The sequence below is a fragment of the Suricata suricatta genome, chromosome 10 (genome assembly GCF_006229205.1).
Source record: "Suricata suricatta isolate VVHF042 chromosome 10, meerkat_22Aug2017_6uvM2_HiC, whole genome shotgun sequence".
In the NCBI taxonomy this organism is placed as follows: Eukaryota; Metazoa; Chordata; class Mammalia; order Carnivora; family Herpestidae; genus Suricata; species Suricata suricatta.
This window is the reverse complement of record NC_043709.1, coordinates 92,882,198-92,898,456: the sequence shown is the minus strand read 5'-3', so window position 1 is coordinate 92,898,456 and position 16,259 is coordinate 92,882,198. Positions and strand designations below refer to the sequence as shown.

Below are 16,259 nucleotides of genomic sequence, written 5' to 3'. Positions count from 1 at the left end.
TCTACCTCCCCAGTTAACTAGATTTGGGACCTAAACCACGTCTCTTTGTCTCTCTGAACTTCAGGTTTGTCATTGGTCAAACGTATTCCTGCCTACAGCTGCTGTTTACTGATATCTATCATGGGCCAGACACATTATGTCAAGTGCTACTCACACCCCCAAATATCATTAATAGTTCAATATTGCACAGCATAGACATATGTAACACACACACACACACACACACACACACACACACACTTATTTTGTGGGAAGAGAGCCATATTTCTTTACAATGGGAAAATAAACTTTTCTTAGGTCTCACTTCAGAAGTTCTTTCCCAGACGATCTTGGACAAGTCTTGGTTTGGGGAAACTAAATCTTACCTGGAAACATCTGGGGCCTTCATCTTTAACAAGATGAAGGTGGCTGTGTCTTCTCCCACTTTCCCTTAAAAATCCTCTTCTTTTCTCAATACTCACCTTTGTCAGTTCCTATTTACACTGTTCCCTCCCAAGGTCACACCCATCAGTTTCTTGAAAGGGTGTTTCGAGTCCTTGTGGTTTGGGGTAGCACAAGAGAAATAAGGAAATGGCTGCAGGCCGGTGGCGGGCCCAATGGCCTCCTGGTTCTCTCCACCTGCCACAGGCTAGGGTGGCCTGGGAGTTGCCACGGCATTTTGGCCCTGCTGGCGGACCCCGGGGTGTGCCCTGAGTGCCAGCCCAGAATCTTTCCACAGCAGTTTCACTCTGGTTTGGGTCTGTGTTGTCCTTGGAACTAGTCAGTTAATTAGTCTTCTGTGTCCTCTGGTGCCATTGGCCCATCTTTGGGATGAGACCAGAATCAGACCTGCATGTGGCCTGGGGCTGGATAGCAGATTGGGGCCCCCTCTCACTGCACCCCCCAGGGGACACTAGCCCTTTTGGCCATATTCCTTGGGGTCCCCCACCAACACACTGAATAACTTAGCAACTAAAGGAATAGGCAACACAAGGTGATAGTCTGCTGATTTTCCAACTCAAGAGAGGAGACTGAGGACATATTGATGCAAAGGTGATTTATTGATTTGGATAAAGCCCTTTTATTCATTGCCTCAGTTTCGTCTGAAACATGACACACACCTGATACATAATAGGTGTTCTGTATGAGTTTATTGAGAGAGTGCATAGATCCTTCCCCTTAGTGCTTTTGTGCTGAAAAGGAGCACCAACACAGAGCAGGCCTTCAATCAGTATTTCGTTCTTCCCAGTTTCTTCCCTCAGGTGTTTCATTATTACTTTTGATGATCCAGGAAATCATGATGGAGGCTGTAATAAAGAATATATATATTTTCAAAACCTCAGACCAGCTTGTATTGGAAAGCCAAATATTTCCCCTACACTCAGGAGAATGGACTTAATTTACTGACCTTTTTATCTTGGTAGAAATATTTTTTTTCTCACTTCCACTGTCTCATCAAGTAAATTTTGAGCAAGTCCTTTTTCTTCTGTGGGTCTTAGCCCAGATTACCAAATCAGGGACACAGGGAGATTGGGGGCATTTGGGAAGTTCATTACTTTGAAAACAGTTTTAGAAATAAACGTCTTCTGTGTCTTGCTCAGTTGAAACTCTGGAGTGGTCCTAACCTATGTGAGTAGAAATGTTTTCGTTTCTCTTGTCTTATTTTATTTGCTGGGAGATAAATGTTGTGGGTTAAGCACAGGGGAGAGAATTTGTGGTTCTGTACTGGACCCTAAATGAATCATCACTTGTCAACACTTGTGAAGAAAACCCTGATGACTTTAAACTTGTGGAAGATGGCACCAGAGAGGCTAAAAACAATGTGGAAAAAGTTACTACTTAGGCTCCCACCGTATTTTCCCCCTTTGGCTAAATGACGACTGACTTATTCTAAACCACTCTAGGGACTGACACACTTCGTGTGAGTTTCTAAATCTCAATATCTGATGGTGTCACCAAACTTCTGCTTCACCATGAAAGTGTTCCAGTTTACTCGACTCAGCCATGATGGTACAAGTGGCTTGACCAAGAAATAATTTATAATTTCATGATTCTTTTGGGAATTAATGAGAAAGCACTTCTATAATTCTGTTAGGAAGAGTTGGTGGCTTATAACATTTTATGGGATCATCTCAGTTTCAAATATTCATCTCACAGCTGATCCCATAAGCCTTTAACATGTCTCAGAAATTTCAATATTTAAGTCTTTATATATATTTTTCATTTTTTAAATTTGTTTGTTAATCTATTCATTTTAAAGTTTATTTGAGAGAGAGCACAAGCAGGGGAGGGGCAAAGAGAAGGAGAGACAGAATCCCAAGCAGGCTCTGTACCATCAGTGCAGAGCCGGATGTGGGGCTTAAACTCACAAACCACAAGATCACGACTTGAGCCGAGATCAAAAGTCAGAGGCTTAACTGACTGCGCCACCCAGGCACCCCAAATTTTATTTATTTTTTAAGAAGGCATTACGCCCAACATGGGGCTTGAACTCACAACACTGAGATTAAGAGTCACACACACCCCTGACAGCCAGACGCCCCTTAAGTCTTTATATTTTTGAAATTGCCTATTCCACCTGTGTGGTACAAAGCTGTTTGGTAGCTTACACTCTTTCATTTTTTATTTTGAAAATATGCCATTGAGTTTAGAGAATAATTTAGTAATAAGGGCCCTAGTTGTTTCTTGAAAATACATGTAACAAAAGGAGTTTCTTTTCAATTACAGTTAACCCTCGAACAGCTCCAGTTTGAACCCCGTGGATCCACTTCTATGCAGATCTTGTTCAATAAGCACAGTACTGTAAATGTATTTTCTCTTCCTTATGATTTTCTTGATAACATTTTCTTTTCTCTAGCTTACTTTAAGAATACACTATAGAATACACATAACATATAAAACATGTATTAGTTGACTGTTTATGTTGTTGGTAGAGCTTCTGGTCAACAGTAGGCCATTAGCAGTTAAGTTTTAGAGGGAGCCAAAAGTTATACTTGGATTTTTGACTGTGCAGGGAGTTGGTGCCCCAACCCCCACGTTGTGCAAGGGTCGACTGTATATCCAAAGTCTCAAACCTTAGAATCATCCTTGACTCTTTTTTTCCTTTCATATCCCACATTCAATTCATTAAGTTCTGTTGGCTTTATCATCGAATGTATTCAGAATCTAATCACTTTTTCTTTTTTTTTTGTAAGTTTATTTATTTATTTTGAGAAAGAGAGGGAACCAACAAGGGAGGGGCAGAGAGAGATGGGGACAGAGGTCGGAAGCGGCTCTCTGCTATCAGCACAACTCTGTGGGGCTGGAACTCACAAGCCACGAGATCATGATCTGAGCCAAAGTCGGAGGCTTAACCAACTGAGTCACCCAGCCACCCCAGAATCTGGTCACTTCTTACTGTCTCCACTGGTCTACCTCCTCCAAGCAGCCTTCTCTGGCAATGGCCTCCTACTGGTGCCCTGCTTCCAGACTTTGCCAGCCCTGTCGCCAGCCCCCATGTGCACTCTCAACACAGGGACTGTGACCCTTGTCACCTCTTACCACCCAGGCTTCCTGTCTCAGAGTAAAAGCCAAAGACCTGACAGGGATTCACAAGAGCTGAGGTGACCTGCACCCTCTTTCTTTCCCAGCTCCTCCCAGGCTTCAGCTCCTTTTCACTCCCTTGCACCTTCCTCCCCAGTCACTGGGGCCTCCTTGCTTTTCTGTGAACACACCAAGTTCAAGGCCTGCTGAGCTTCTTCCCTTTGCTGGGCATGCCTTTCCTAGATATCTGCAAGGCTCATACCCTTGTTGTGTCCAGGCCTTTGACTAAATGCAGCCTCACACAGGGCTTCTAGGGTCCCCGATGTAAAGTAGCATCTGTTCCTCCAACCCCTCCTCCCAGCTGTGCTTAACATACTCTATTTATTGTTTTATTTATTATTTATTACATTATTATTATTATTATTATTATTATTATTATTATTATTCTCTTCACCAAAATGTAAGCTCCATGAGGACAGACTTTGACTTGTTCACTGTAGAATCCCTACCTTCTGGGAGAGTGCCTGGCATGTAGAGATATTTAATACATATTTGTTGCATGATTAAACCTAGTCTCAAATCAGGGAGTGCGGAACAAACAGGTGGGAGTGTGGGTAATCACGGAGCCCTAAGCATTCAGGGGTCTGAACCACATTTCCAAAATAGCATATGCTGGAAAGATTTTCGTGAGACCTGAAAAGCAAGGAGGCCCCAGTGATGTTCCCCTGAAGCGTCCTCTGTGGCCTGGCTCTACTACCTTCAGATTCCCTAGAATTCTACTCTCAGGGATGAATTTTTTGGTGTTAAACATCAACCTCTTTTTTAAAGTTTTTAAAATCTTTTGTTTATTTTTGAGAGAGACAGAGACACAGACAGAGATCATGACCTGAGCCAAAGTCAGAAGCTTAACTGACTGAGCCACCCAGGTGCCCCCAAGCATCAATGTCTTTAAAAGGCCTTTTTTCTTTTATAATTATGTTTATGGTGAATAATTTACATATAATAAAATGCATCCATTTTTAAGGGCATCTTTTGTTGACTTTGACAAAGGCATGCAGCTGTGTAACAACCACAATGAAGAGACTAGAACACGTCCATTACCCGTAAAACGTCCCCTCATGGAAATCCTCAGCACGCACCCTTGGTCATGAGTGAGCACTGATGTCCTTTCTGTCATCAGACAGAATTCTGCCTGTTCTAGCATTGAAAAAAGTTTTTTTAAACATTTATTTATTTTTGAGCTGGGGAGTGGCACAGAGAGGGAGACAGAGGATCTGAAGCAGGTTGTGTGCGGTGAGTTCTATGGGCCTCGAACTCAGCAAGCCGTGAGATCATGACCTGAGCCGAAATCAAGGGTCCAACGCTTGACCGACTGAGCCATGCAGGTGCCTCTAGAATCTTATATAACTGGAAGCATATGGTATGTACTCTTTATTCTCTTGCTTGACATAATGTTTTTGAGATTCACCCATGGTTTTGTGTATATCAGTGGTTCATTCCTTTTTACTGCTGAATGAAAATAGTAGGCCATTCTATTAAATAGAAAATACTCCTAGGATGGGCTATTGGCAATCGTGGGAGTCCTGAAACACTTTAGTCTGAATGAATTTTCTTTTTTTGGTTGAGCAACATACAGAAAGTACAAGAACATTTGGGAAACGGGAAGTGAGGGGGAGGCCTGACAAAGGCAGGGTGCTGAAAGGCCGTTTTGCCAGCATCACCAGTTTGCTTTGTCTGTCGTGTGCAGACTCAAGGAGCAGCCCTCCTGGAAATCCAGGAGTGAGTAAATGAGTATTACTGAATCCCTCCCAGTGCTAGATGTCATTCTATTTGATGTTCATGACAACACCTTGAATTAGATGTTACGGGCTCTCTTCTTTCAAGATGAGGTGAGGAAACAGGCTCTTGACCTGTTAGTGGGATTCAGGCCAGGTCTTCTTAACTCCAAAGTTCAATCATTTAAGTTCATTTTATTTATTTTTAATTTTTTAAATGTTTATTTGTTTTTGAGAGAGAGACACACACACAGAGTGTGATCAGGGGAAGGGCAGAGAAAGAGGGAGACAAAGAATCCGAAGCAGGCTCCAGGCTCTGAGCTGTCAGCAGAGTCCAATGTGGGGTTCAAACTCACAAACCACTGAGATCTTAACCTGAGCCAAAGTTGAAAGCTTAACCAACTGAGCCACCCAAGTGCCCCCAATCATTCAGGTTCATTTTAATATGGACCCTGTGATCACCAACTCTGTGCCCCGGGCTAAGCATAGCTGGGGGGCGGGGGGTGGGGAGACACAGAGAGTAAGAGAAAGATAGGGAGAGAGACAGAGAGAGAGAGAGAGAGAGAGAGAGAGAGAGAGAGAGAGAGAGAGACAGAGTGAGAGAGATAGAGACTGGGAGAGAGAAAGAGAGATAAGGAGAGAAAGAGGGAAGGAGGGAGAGAGAGTGAGAGAGAAAGAAAGATTGGGAGAGAAAGAGATAGGGAGAGAGGGAGGGAGAGAGAGAGAGGGAGGAGGGAGAAAGGAATGAGAAGAGAAAGAGAGGTCAGGCCAAGTCCTTGGGGTGAGCGCTAGTGGGAGGTGGAGGCTCCCGGAGCTGCATTGAGTTTCAGGGCACTAACCAGTCTGGGCACTTGATGGGACCCAGCCTTGGGGTTCCTGGCCACTCTGGTGTCAGCAGGGCAGCTTTAGCTCAGAACTTCCATTGGAATTAAGGCCCTGAGGTTGAGCACAATGTTCAAGCCAGTCCCAGAACGGGTGGGGAAGTCTGGGCTGCGACTACGGCATTTCTAATTTTTCGAATTGCTGGATAAGTAGAGACAGGAGGCAGGAGGAGCTGCATGCGCACTGCGACTGCATTCCGGGGCGGCAAGTGTCATCTCTCCGGAGCCACACGTGTTTACCCTTTGCACATTCCGCCTCTGCCCCTCCTGCCTCCTGGTGGAGCTGGGAAGGGAAAACCAAGGCCACTTCAGCAGGAAGCCCTTGAGACTCCTGCCGAGCTTCGTAGGCTCCTGGTGGCATTTCACGCAACCCCATGGCAGACACAAAATGGCCTACGTTGCAGGGGTGTATTGATTTCCCAGGGCTGCTTGAACAAAGTATCACAAACCGCATGGCTTAAAACAACAGAAGTGTATTCTTTCACATTCTGGAGGCTCAAGGTCTGCAATGCAGGCACTGGCAGGAGCTCCTGGAGCTCCGAGGGAGCAGGCACTAGCTGCTGCTGGTGGTTGTACCCTCGGTGTTCCTTGGCTCATGGCAGTAGGAGTCCAGGCTCTGCCCTGGTCTCCCATGGCCTTCTCCTCAGTCTCCTCTGTGCCCACGTATCTCCGTGTCCTCTTCTTACAAAGACACAAGTCATTGGATTTAGGGTCACTGGGGTGGCTTGTCCATCTCACACATCTCATGCTGGTCCCCTCCTTCATGTTTCAGTGTCTTTTGCTTCCACGATGAATCTGGGATGGGACACCTGGGTGGCTCAGTCTGTTAAGTGTCTGGTTTTGGCTCAGGTCATGATCATGCAGTTAGTGAGTTTGAGCCCCACATCAGGCTCTGTACTGACAGCGCAGAGCCTTCTTGGGATTCTCTCTCTCTCACTGCCCCTGTCCCATGCTCTCAAAAGAAATAAACTTTAAAAAAAAGAAAGATGAGTCTGGGATTCCACGCCTAATCTGGCCACTGTCTACTTGTCCAGCTTTTTCCCTCATTGCCCAGGCTTTGTGTTCCCCAGTCTGTTAATGGGCATGGCTGTCACACACCTCGGCCTTGGCAAATTCTGTTCCTTCCACCCTGGAATGCCCTCCCCATTCCTCAGCCTTCTTTCCTCTTCATGTGAAAGGCTCTTACTCACCCTTGAAGCCTCTCCCCTGGGTGAGGGCTACCCTGAATGCCATGGGGGGGTGCTAATTGTGGCCTTTGTGCCCAGCTGTGGTCCTTGGGTGTTTCTCCCACATAACGCATAACACAATGCATTGCTTTTGTTTCCTTACTGGCTACCTTTCTGCCAAACTGAGCTACTTAAAGGTAGTTATCTTTTGAGTCCCCCCCCCCCCCCAGTTATACACAAGATCACCCACAGTTGCTAAATGGCTGAAGAAACATGGACATTCCCTTCAGGGGATATGACCCTCTTTCTCATACTTGTATTATATTCCCTGCAATGCTTGGTGCATAGTTGGCTCTCAAATGTCTCCATAGCAATTGAATGGAAAAGCCACTATTCACAGGGATAGTGGGAGCTGTGGGTCACTGACACTAGCAATTCCATTAGTGCAAAATCTCCCTGGCCTTTTCTCCTACTGACTTCAGGGCTTTAATTAAATTAAATGAGTTTTAATTGAGGCCATGGAGGGGGTGGGTGGCAGTGTTCATCTTGTGAATGAAGAAGTAAAAGGAAAGAAAGGGGAGCTCTGGGCCTGAGCAGACCTGAATTCCACGTGGTGTTGGTAAATGGCCAGGACCAGGGTGCTGGCTCCTGATTCATCCCTGCAGTCAGGAGTGGGGATCATGGTGGGTGGTGGGATAGGGAAGGGAGGTGTCAGCAGCGACAGGGTGCTGGGGGCACCCAGACAGAGGCTGACCAGGGCCCATCCAATGGAAAATGACCCCTTGCTGACCTTGAAGTGAGTGAAGGTTCTCCCCAGCATCATACCAGCCTCTCTTTTGGGGGAACAAGGCACCCTTATTGTGAGGCTCGCTCTTCTCATCTCCTTTCCAGTCATGTGAGCTTCCCTTCTGTGTCCCTTAACAATGCTACCTGTCACTTGAAGCCAGGCAACGCTCAAAGGAGGCTAACTAGAGTTGGAGTCATACCTGAGTCTCCAGCCACCCTTAATACCATTTCTTCTATTGATTTCCAAGGGCCTTCAACCTTGTTCTCCAGACTGTTTTAGTAGGACAAGAGACCTAGCAAATGAATTATTTCATCTACTGGCCCCCAGCCTGTCCCCATCAGAGCCATCTCAAAATTACTCAGCTATTCTACCCTCTTACCCATTGCCACCCCTGCCCCCAACCAGACCCCAGGGGATTCTGGGGGCACTGGGGCAGGGCTAGGGCTAGAGGAGGTAAGCAAGGTTCACTCTCAGGGGCTCACAATTTAAGGAGGCACTCACTCCTTAAATTAAAGGCACTTAAAGGCTAAGTGCCTCCTTAAATTTTGTGTTCTGGGGTGTCCTGGCTAGGTGCCGGGCTGATGAATAATGGGATGAGAGGAGAAAAAGAAGTTAAAAGCAGAGGGTAGAAGCCAGAGTGGTCACTGAACAAGGAGGGAAACCTGAAGTCAGTGGCAAAGTGGATAATGGTGTATTTGGGTAAATACTTAGCAGTGCAATTGCTGGATCAAAGGGTAGTTCTGTTTTTAGCTTTTTGTGGAACCTCCATACTGTGGAATTTAAGAAACAAAAGATCATGGGGGTGGGCCTGGGGAGGGGAAAACCAAGGAACAGACTCTTAACTATGGAGAATAGACTGAGGCTCCCCTCCCACAGGAGGTGGGTGGGGGATGGGTTGACTGTGGGATGGGGATTAAGGAGGGCACCTGTCGTGTCGTGATGAGCACTGGGTGTTGCGTGTTGGTGTTGAATCACAGAATTGCACACCTGAGACTAATATTGTGTTAACTAGCTGGAATTTAAATGAAAACTAAAAAAAAGCAAGGAATAGTGGGTACAGGTGATCAGGGGCAGCTTTCCCCCCCCACAAAGCTCTTGCGCAGACAGCCTGCCAGATGTCACTGAGAGAACAAGAAAATGACAGGAAAACAAAACACCCTCAGCCCCGTCTCATTAGGTTTCCCTGAGTTTGTGTCAGGGGAGACAAGAACAGGGGAAGAAATATCCTGAAGTTATGTTCTCTCTGATTTTACTCCCTCCTCAGACTTGACGGCTTTTTCTGAACTTCAGGAACCTCACCTGTAGACAGGGTGATCCCGGGTCCTGAAATGTCCGAGCTGCTACTAGCCACACAGGCCTTCTGAGTACTTGCATTGTGGCTACTCCGAACTCCCAAGTGCTGAGTGTAATGTGTACACTGCAGTTTTTTAAATTTATTTTTGAGAGAGAGAGAGAGAGAGAGAGAGAGAGAGAGAGAGAGCGTGCGCGTGCGCTCGAGAGAGAGACAGCATGAGCAGGGAGGGTCAGAGAGAGGGAGATACAGAATCTGAAGACAGGCTCCAGGCTCTGAGCTAACTGTCAGCACAGAGCCCGACACAGGGCTGGAACTCATGAACTGTGAGATCATGACCTGAGCCGAAGCTGGACGCTCAACCGACTGAGACTGAACCACTGAGGCACCCCTACACTGCAGTTTTGAAGACATAGTTTGAAACAAAAGAATGTAAGATAGCTTACTAATTTTTTTTAAAAAAGTTGATTATGCTGAAATGATGTTTGGGATATATTGGGTTAAATAAATTAAGATCAATCTCCCCTTTTTACTTTTTATTTTAGAGAGAGTGAGCACAAGTGGTGGGGTCGGGGAGAGGGGCAGAGGGAGAGAGAGAATCTTCAGCAGGCTCCACACTCCATGTGAGCCTGACAGGTGGCTGAGTCTCATTACCTACTGTGAGATCAGGACTGGAGTGGAAATTAAGAGTTGGTTACTGAACGGAAGGTGGTCCCCCCTTTTTACTTATTTTAATAGGACTGCTAGAAATTTTTTTGTTTTATTTTTTATTTTATTTTTATTTATTATTTTTATTATTATTATTATTATTTTTTTTACAAACTCTTGTGTGGAGGGTTGATTTTCAATAGATTGCAGCAATGAAGCTTCTCTGCATATGAAACCTTGACCCAGAAGCAGGTTGTCTAGGAATGGATTAGTACCAGATTCTTCAGGAATATAGGAGGGGCAGCCCCTTTCTGGCTGAGCCCCATTTCCCTGGACTAGGGGCTCTCCACACCTTGGCTGCTAGAAAATTTAACTTTATGCATGTGGCTCGCATTTGGCACTTAATGGTAGAGCTGTTGGACAAGGCTTTGTCTCGGTCAACTTCCTCCTTAAACACAAGAAAACTGAGGTCCAGAGAGAAGACCTCACTTAGCAAATGGTACACACTAAAATATAGTCATTTCCACCAACCTCTCAGTTGCAGCCCCCCCCCCCCCCCCCCAGTCTCAGGCTGAGGAGTGGGTGGCCCTGCAGATCCCTGGGCTGTAGGCCTCAAGAGAAATGTTCCAAGATTCAAGACATTGCCTGTGGATTCTTGGGAGTGAAATTAAACCAAATAAAGTCACATATTAAAAGCCCATCAGACTCTGGAAACTTGGGGTACGAGGACAAAGGTAGGGAGCCCTAGGCTTTCCTGTTAATTTACATGCATAGTAACACAGGTGAGTTTACCAGGTGTAAACTTAAAAGCACAGAACTTTCCCCCTCCCCCAGGGCTGTTGGGGTAGAGCCTTGCCTTGACACTGAGGCGCAGCCACACAAGGACTGTTTGACAAGTAAACAGAGACAAGTTTCAGTAGGATTGGCTTGATAACGGAAGAGGAATGGGCAGCGAGGGAGGGGGAACCAGGCACCAAAGGCAAATTCCTGTATTTCATAATTTTACCTGGCGTCCCCATTCTCGTCAAGCTGCACTGTCAAGCCTTTTAGAGAGGTCATGAGGACAGCACAGAGATAGTGAGGTCTCCACCCCGGCAGGGCAGTAATGGCGCCCATCTGAGGACAGTTCGACAGGTGGAGTTTGCGGAGCTGACTCAGGGTCCCCCAAGGAATCTTCCTTGGTTTCCACCTGGCTTTGGCCCGGGTGCCAGAGAGGGAGGCCACCTCCTTGCCCGCGCCTGGCTTCCCGTCCTGAACTGGTGGGCGAGAGTGATAGGCACCGAGGGGAAACCTGAGGAAATCGGACTCGTCCCGCAGCAGGGAAGGAAGGGCCAGCCGGAGGTCAGCTCTCCTTCCTACTTACACACGCACGCACGCGCCGGCGGTGGGACCCAGGAATGAACACAGGCGCTGCGACCTGGCCGGCCCAGGCTCTCGGCCGAGGGGAGTGCCCCGCGGGGAGGGCGGGTGTGGCTCTCCCCTACCCCGGCCCCGGACGTGACGGCTTGCGGGAGGTTTAGAGCGGTCCCCTCCGGCCACTTTTCCCCGGGCCTTGGGACCTGCCTGCGCGCGCGTCCCGCAGCAGTTTGGATGCTCTAGGCGGGGCCCGGGTGGTTCCTTCTGCCCCCCCCCCCCTTCAAGGGTGACTGTGCAGCTGACGTCAGGCGGCTTTTGGTTCATTCCCTGGCACCGGGACTTTATTTTCATAACAGCATGCAGTGCCGCGGAACTGGAATAGGCGTGTCCTCTCCCCCTGACCCTCTCCCGCCCCATGTCCCTCTGCTCACCCTCTCGCTTGCTCCCTCCCTCCGGCGACCAATGCCTTTATAACCGCTCCGCGCTGCGAGGGCGGGAGAGCTGCCACAGCACCTCGGGGCTCCAGTGCCGCCTCCATCGCGCGCCAAGCAAGCTACCCAAGTTCACGCAACACGGACCAGGGCACAAGGGTGAGTGAGGCGCGCGCAGCCCGGGGCGCGCTCTGCCTGCAGATTTAAATCCTGGAGGAGTGCGGCGTTGGGAGGGGTGGGATACAAGAAAACAGAACTCCTGGTAATGGACTACAGCTGGCTGTGAGGGAAAAAATCCCAAGAAAGGAATTTCTCTAGTGTAGTTAACTGAACTCAGAATCCCGCCCCCCCGCCCTCCCCGAGCTTCTCAGGCTAAGAAGGTGATGGAGAACAAAAATATAGTCAGGATAATATTTGTGCTCAGACACATTTACAAACTTTTAGCAGGTGGAATCCTGGTTGGGCACGTGAGCAGTTTGGGCATCACACTAGGGAAGCGAAAAGAAGGAGAACTGTTTTGGAGGAGGGGATTTGGGGTGGAGAGGGTTGGGAATTGGGGTGGTGGGGGGAGCTAGGAGGAGGGAGATGGTGTCAGTTGCTACTTCACTCAGGTACTGAAAAGTTTTGATTTGTGTTATCCTACCACAACAAGCATGCCCCTCTGAATTTTGGGAGGTACGTCATAGAAGCCACCCCTTCTCTTGATGAGAGTGTCAGGCTGTCAGCCCCACAGCTCGCCTTCCCTGGCTGTCCTTTGAGTAGCTCAGGAAAAGGGGTGATGGAAGTTGAATATCCAATAACAGCCCACTTTCTGGCAACAACTAGATAGGACCCAGGCATAGCCCCAAAGCTGTCTAAGATACTCCTTCAAACATCCACTGGGGAACTAAGGGCTAGTAATAGGGAAAGCCTGCTCAGGACCAAAGAATTGGAAGGATTTTCTGTTCCTGGCTTCTTTCTAGGCTGATTTTCTTCTTAGAGGGTTTGTAAAGGCCACACCTGTTGAAGGTTCAGTTGAATCAGCCACCAATGTGGGCTTATTGCTGAAGGGCAATGCTTGAACCACTTGAGATACATTGGGCTGGGACCCATGGGAGGGGTGAGGATGGGGGTCAGATCTCCCCTCTCCAGGTCTGTGTGCTGGCTATCACTAGGAGAGGGAAGGAATGACTGAGAAAAGAAGAATCAGCAGAGGTGTTACCTGGGAAATAGAAGGCTCCTCTGAGGATATGGCGAGATGTGTGCGCAGAGGGCAGATACGAATGAGCACAACATTCCTGGGAAGTGCGCTCAGCCTTGAGTCAGAAGACTGATTTCTCATTCTGGCTCCAAGGACCCTGCAGCTGTGAGGAGCCAGGGCCTGGGCCTTGAGTTACTCCTAAGGGGTCTGGGGAAGGCCCCCATCTGCTTCCCAGGGCTGAGATTCTAGCCACTCGGTATCTGCACGTGTCCCTTTGGGAATCCTCTTCGGAGTCTGCTTCTTAGTGTTCCACTACTTAGTGAAAATTGACGATGAATTTTGACTATTATTTCATTCTCATCTTGGAAGTTTGTCTTCAGGTCCACTTCTGTTTAAAACCAGGACTGAGCTGAGGAAATGGGCAGGAAATGATGTGCTGGTATATTAGGACCTTAAAAAACAATGAATTGGGGCGCCTGGGTGGCTCAGCCAGTTAAGTGACTGTCTTCGGCTCAGGTCATGATCTCACAGTTCATGGGTTCAAAGCCCCACATCGGGCTCTGTGCTGACAGCTAGCTCAGAGCCTGGAGTCTGTCTTCAGATTCTGTGTCTCCTCTCTCTCTGACCCTCCCCTGCTTGTGCTGTCTATCTTTGTCTCTCAAAAAAAAAAAAAATTAAAAAAAAACCAATGAATATTATTTTCCCTTGAGGGGGTCTCAGATTTTCAGAGCAGTTTGGTGTGTTTGTTTGTACTTTTATTTCTGTATTTATTGCTTTGTGGCCAGAATATATAATCTGTATGTTTCTTATTTTAGAATTTCAGATTTTTTTGTGGTTTAAAACATGTAAATATTTTGTAACTATTTCAACAGAAGCAATCATATAGAGCAGAGATTGGTAAACTAGTTCCATGGCCAAACACAGCTCAGTGCCTCTTTTTGTAAATAAAGTTTTATTGGAACACAACCATGCTCATTTTTCTATGCATTGTCTATGGCTGCTTTCAGCCCTGCAAGCCCTAATTATCTGGAACTTCAAAGAAAATGTTTGTTGATCACAGATACAGAGGATCTGAGTTATATGATTAACAATGGAGAATATAGAGACTATTTCAATTAAAGTATCCATAGAACATTTATAAAAAGTTACCATATTATTATTACTCTACTATTTCATCTGCTAAGGACTGATAACGAATAGTAAAGTCTCCTAGAAGTATTAAAATCTCCTATAACTATAGTATTTCTTTTGATTTCTCCTTGTATTTCCAGTAGTTTTTGTTTTATGTATTTTGGTGCTATGTTATTTAGTGCATAAAAGTTTATGATAGTTGTATCTTCAATGTGGAGTATCCCTAATTCTTATAAAGTAAGCTTTTTGGTCCCTAAAATACCCTTTGCCTTCACTAAACTTTGTGGGATATGAATACTTCAACTTTTACTTAATTTTCTTACCTTCAGCAAGCTATTTAATTTTGTACTTGATACATAATACCTGCTAAATAAACACTATCTCTTTTTGCTGATTTTAGCATTCGTTTACATTTTTCCTTTGGTTCCATTTCTGAATGCTGTGGTTTTGGGTGATGTTTTTTATAGGTATAGTATAGTTTAGTCTTTTTTCAAAATGAAAAAGTTACCATTTACATTTATTATAATACTTATTGCTTGCTATTGCCATATAATTTTTGGCCACATGGTCTGTTCTCTCTCTCTTTTCCCACTTTAGGTAGTCTATATTGTATCTTTAGATTGAATAGGGTGCTTAGTGAGTGATCATGCTATTTTCAGGGCTTAGAAATATAGGCTTGTAAGGAAAGATGATAAGTTTCACTTGGGACTTGTTGAATTGAACATGAATATGTTATTTTAATATATAAAATATTTTAAAGAAGGTATCTTTGAGAGCTCTGAGCTGGTATACCAGAATGGACTTTACTTTATCCACCTATTTTCTGGAAATTTTGTTTCTTAAAATCCTGGTCCTAAAATATTTGGAAGTTTCACTCAAAATCTTATTTTCTTTTAAAGATTTCTAGTACTTTATATTACAGCAATTTATTTCACAACAATCCAAAGATCATATGCTTTGTTTGGAATGAAGGAAGATGGTCTGTAATGCCCCCAGCGAACTACCTGAAAGTAAAGAAACTGGGATATGCACTGTAGTTATACTTGTTTAGATCTCCCTAAGGTGGTAAGGTAACTTATTTTCTCTCAGTTATGACAAAAGAAACTCAATTCAGTGATGTTATTCAGAGGTTATTCATAAGCTGATGCCGTAATCACTTTTATGTCATCAGAATTAGGATACAGAACAGGGGATCCTGGACACTTTCCATTTATAACTCATCCTTCATCAAGGGCAGAGGAATTCCTGTGAGACTCCACCGTTGTCTTAGAACTCAGCCTAGATAAAAATATGTGGATAAGCGTCAGCCCATATTCATCTTCAAAAATTCTTCCCCATTACTCACACTTGCCAATAAATAACTTGCTTTGAGTAAATATTCAGTGGGCAGTCTTAGTTTAAAACATTTGCTAGCAACACTGTGCAGGGAGGAGGATACCAACAGATAGAAAGTTTGCTCTGTCTCCTTTATGAAGTTTGTTATCTGATAGTTGAATTACCACTGATATTAATGTATAGTGTAAAACATATATTTGGAAAAATTTGAGTACCAAGAAATACTTAATCGTAAAAACTACGAAGAGACCCATACATTTAGAATGAGATGGGACTAACATTTTTTAAAAACCTTAAGATAGAGGTAAGTTTTGAGTTGTATTTCAAAGCAATATGGTCAATGGATTGTGAAGAGGAGGGGAAGGGTCTTTCTGGTTGGGAGAACAATACACATGCTGAGGCAAAAAGCATGACTTTGTCATGATTCCCTTTGGGATAGAAATACCCTTGGAAGATTGGCTTGCCTTGCATGGAGGTGGGGAGGGGAGTTAAGAAGGGTTGGGAGGACCAACTGGAGAAAAGCCATGAAACTCTGGAACTGAATCTGTTATAACAGACAAAAAGGAGCTAAAATATGTTAACCCAATGCCTTCCCAGATCTTCTCTTTTTTGTTCCCCTTACAGATGACTTTTTTTTTTTTAATGTTCCTTGGCTTCTGGGAAACCAGTCCACTCAGGCTTATTATGATGATTATTTTTTACCGACCACTGAACATTAAAAAAAATTTATGTTTTAATTCTAGAGAGAGACTGAGCTGGGAGAGGGACAGGAGAGAG

General features: G+C 45.5%; 2 protein-coding genes across 3 annotated transcripts in view; one reads left to right on the top strand and one right to left on the bottom strand.

The window, feature by feature from the left end:
- Positions 1-1,019: 1,019 nt before the first annotated feature.
- LOC115305292 lies at positions 1,020-11,822 on the bottom strand. The gene is made up of 3 exons (XM_029955534.1): positions 11,534-11,822; positions 11,056-11,407; positions 1,020-1,286 (listed from the first exon to the last, which is right to left on the bottom strand). Exons 1-3 carry the CDS (start codon positions 11,820-11,822, stop codon positions 1,253-1,255), a joined length of 675 nt encoding a protein of 224 aa, XP_029811394.1. The 3' UTR covers positions 1,020-1,252.
- The window catches only part of GPRC5A (G protein-coupled receptor class C group 5 member A), a 20,213-nt gene continuing 15,720 nt past the window's right edge, over positions 11,767-16,259 (top strand). The window contains exon 1 of one of the 2 annotated variants that reach the window (XM_029955390.1): positions 11,767-11,995. The gene's annotated coding sequence lies outside the window, so the exon portion shown is untranslated. The remainder of the gene's footprint in view (positions 11,996-16,259) is intronic. The other variant, XM_029955389.1, reaches the window with a different exon arrangement.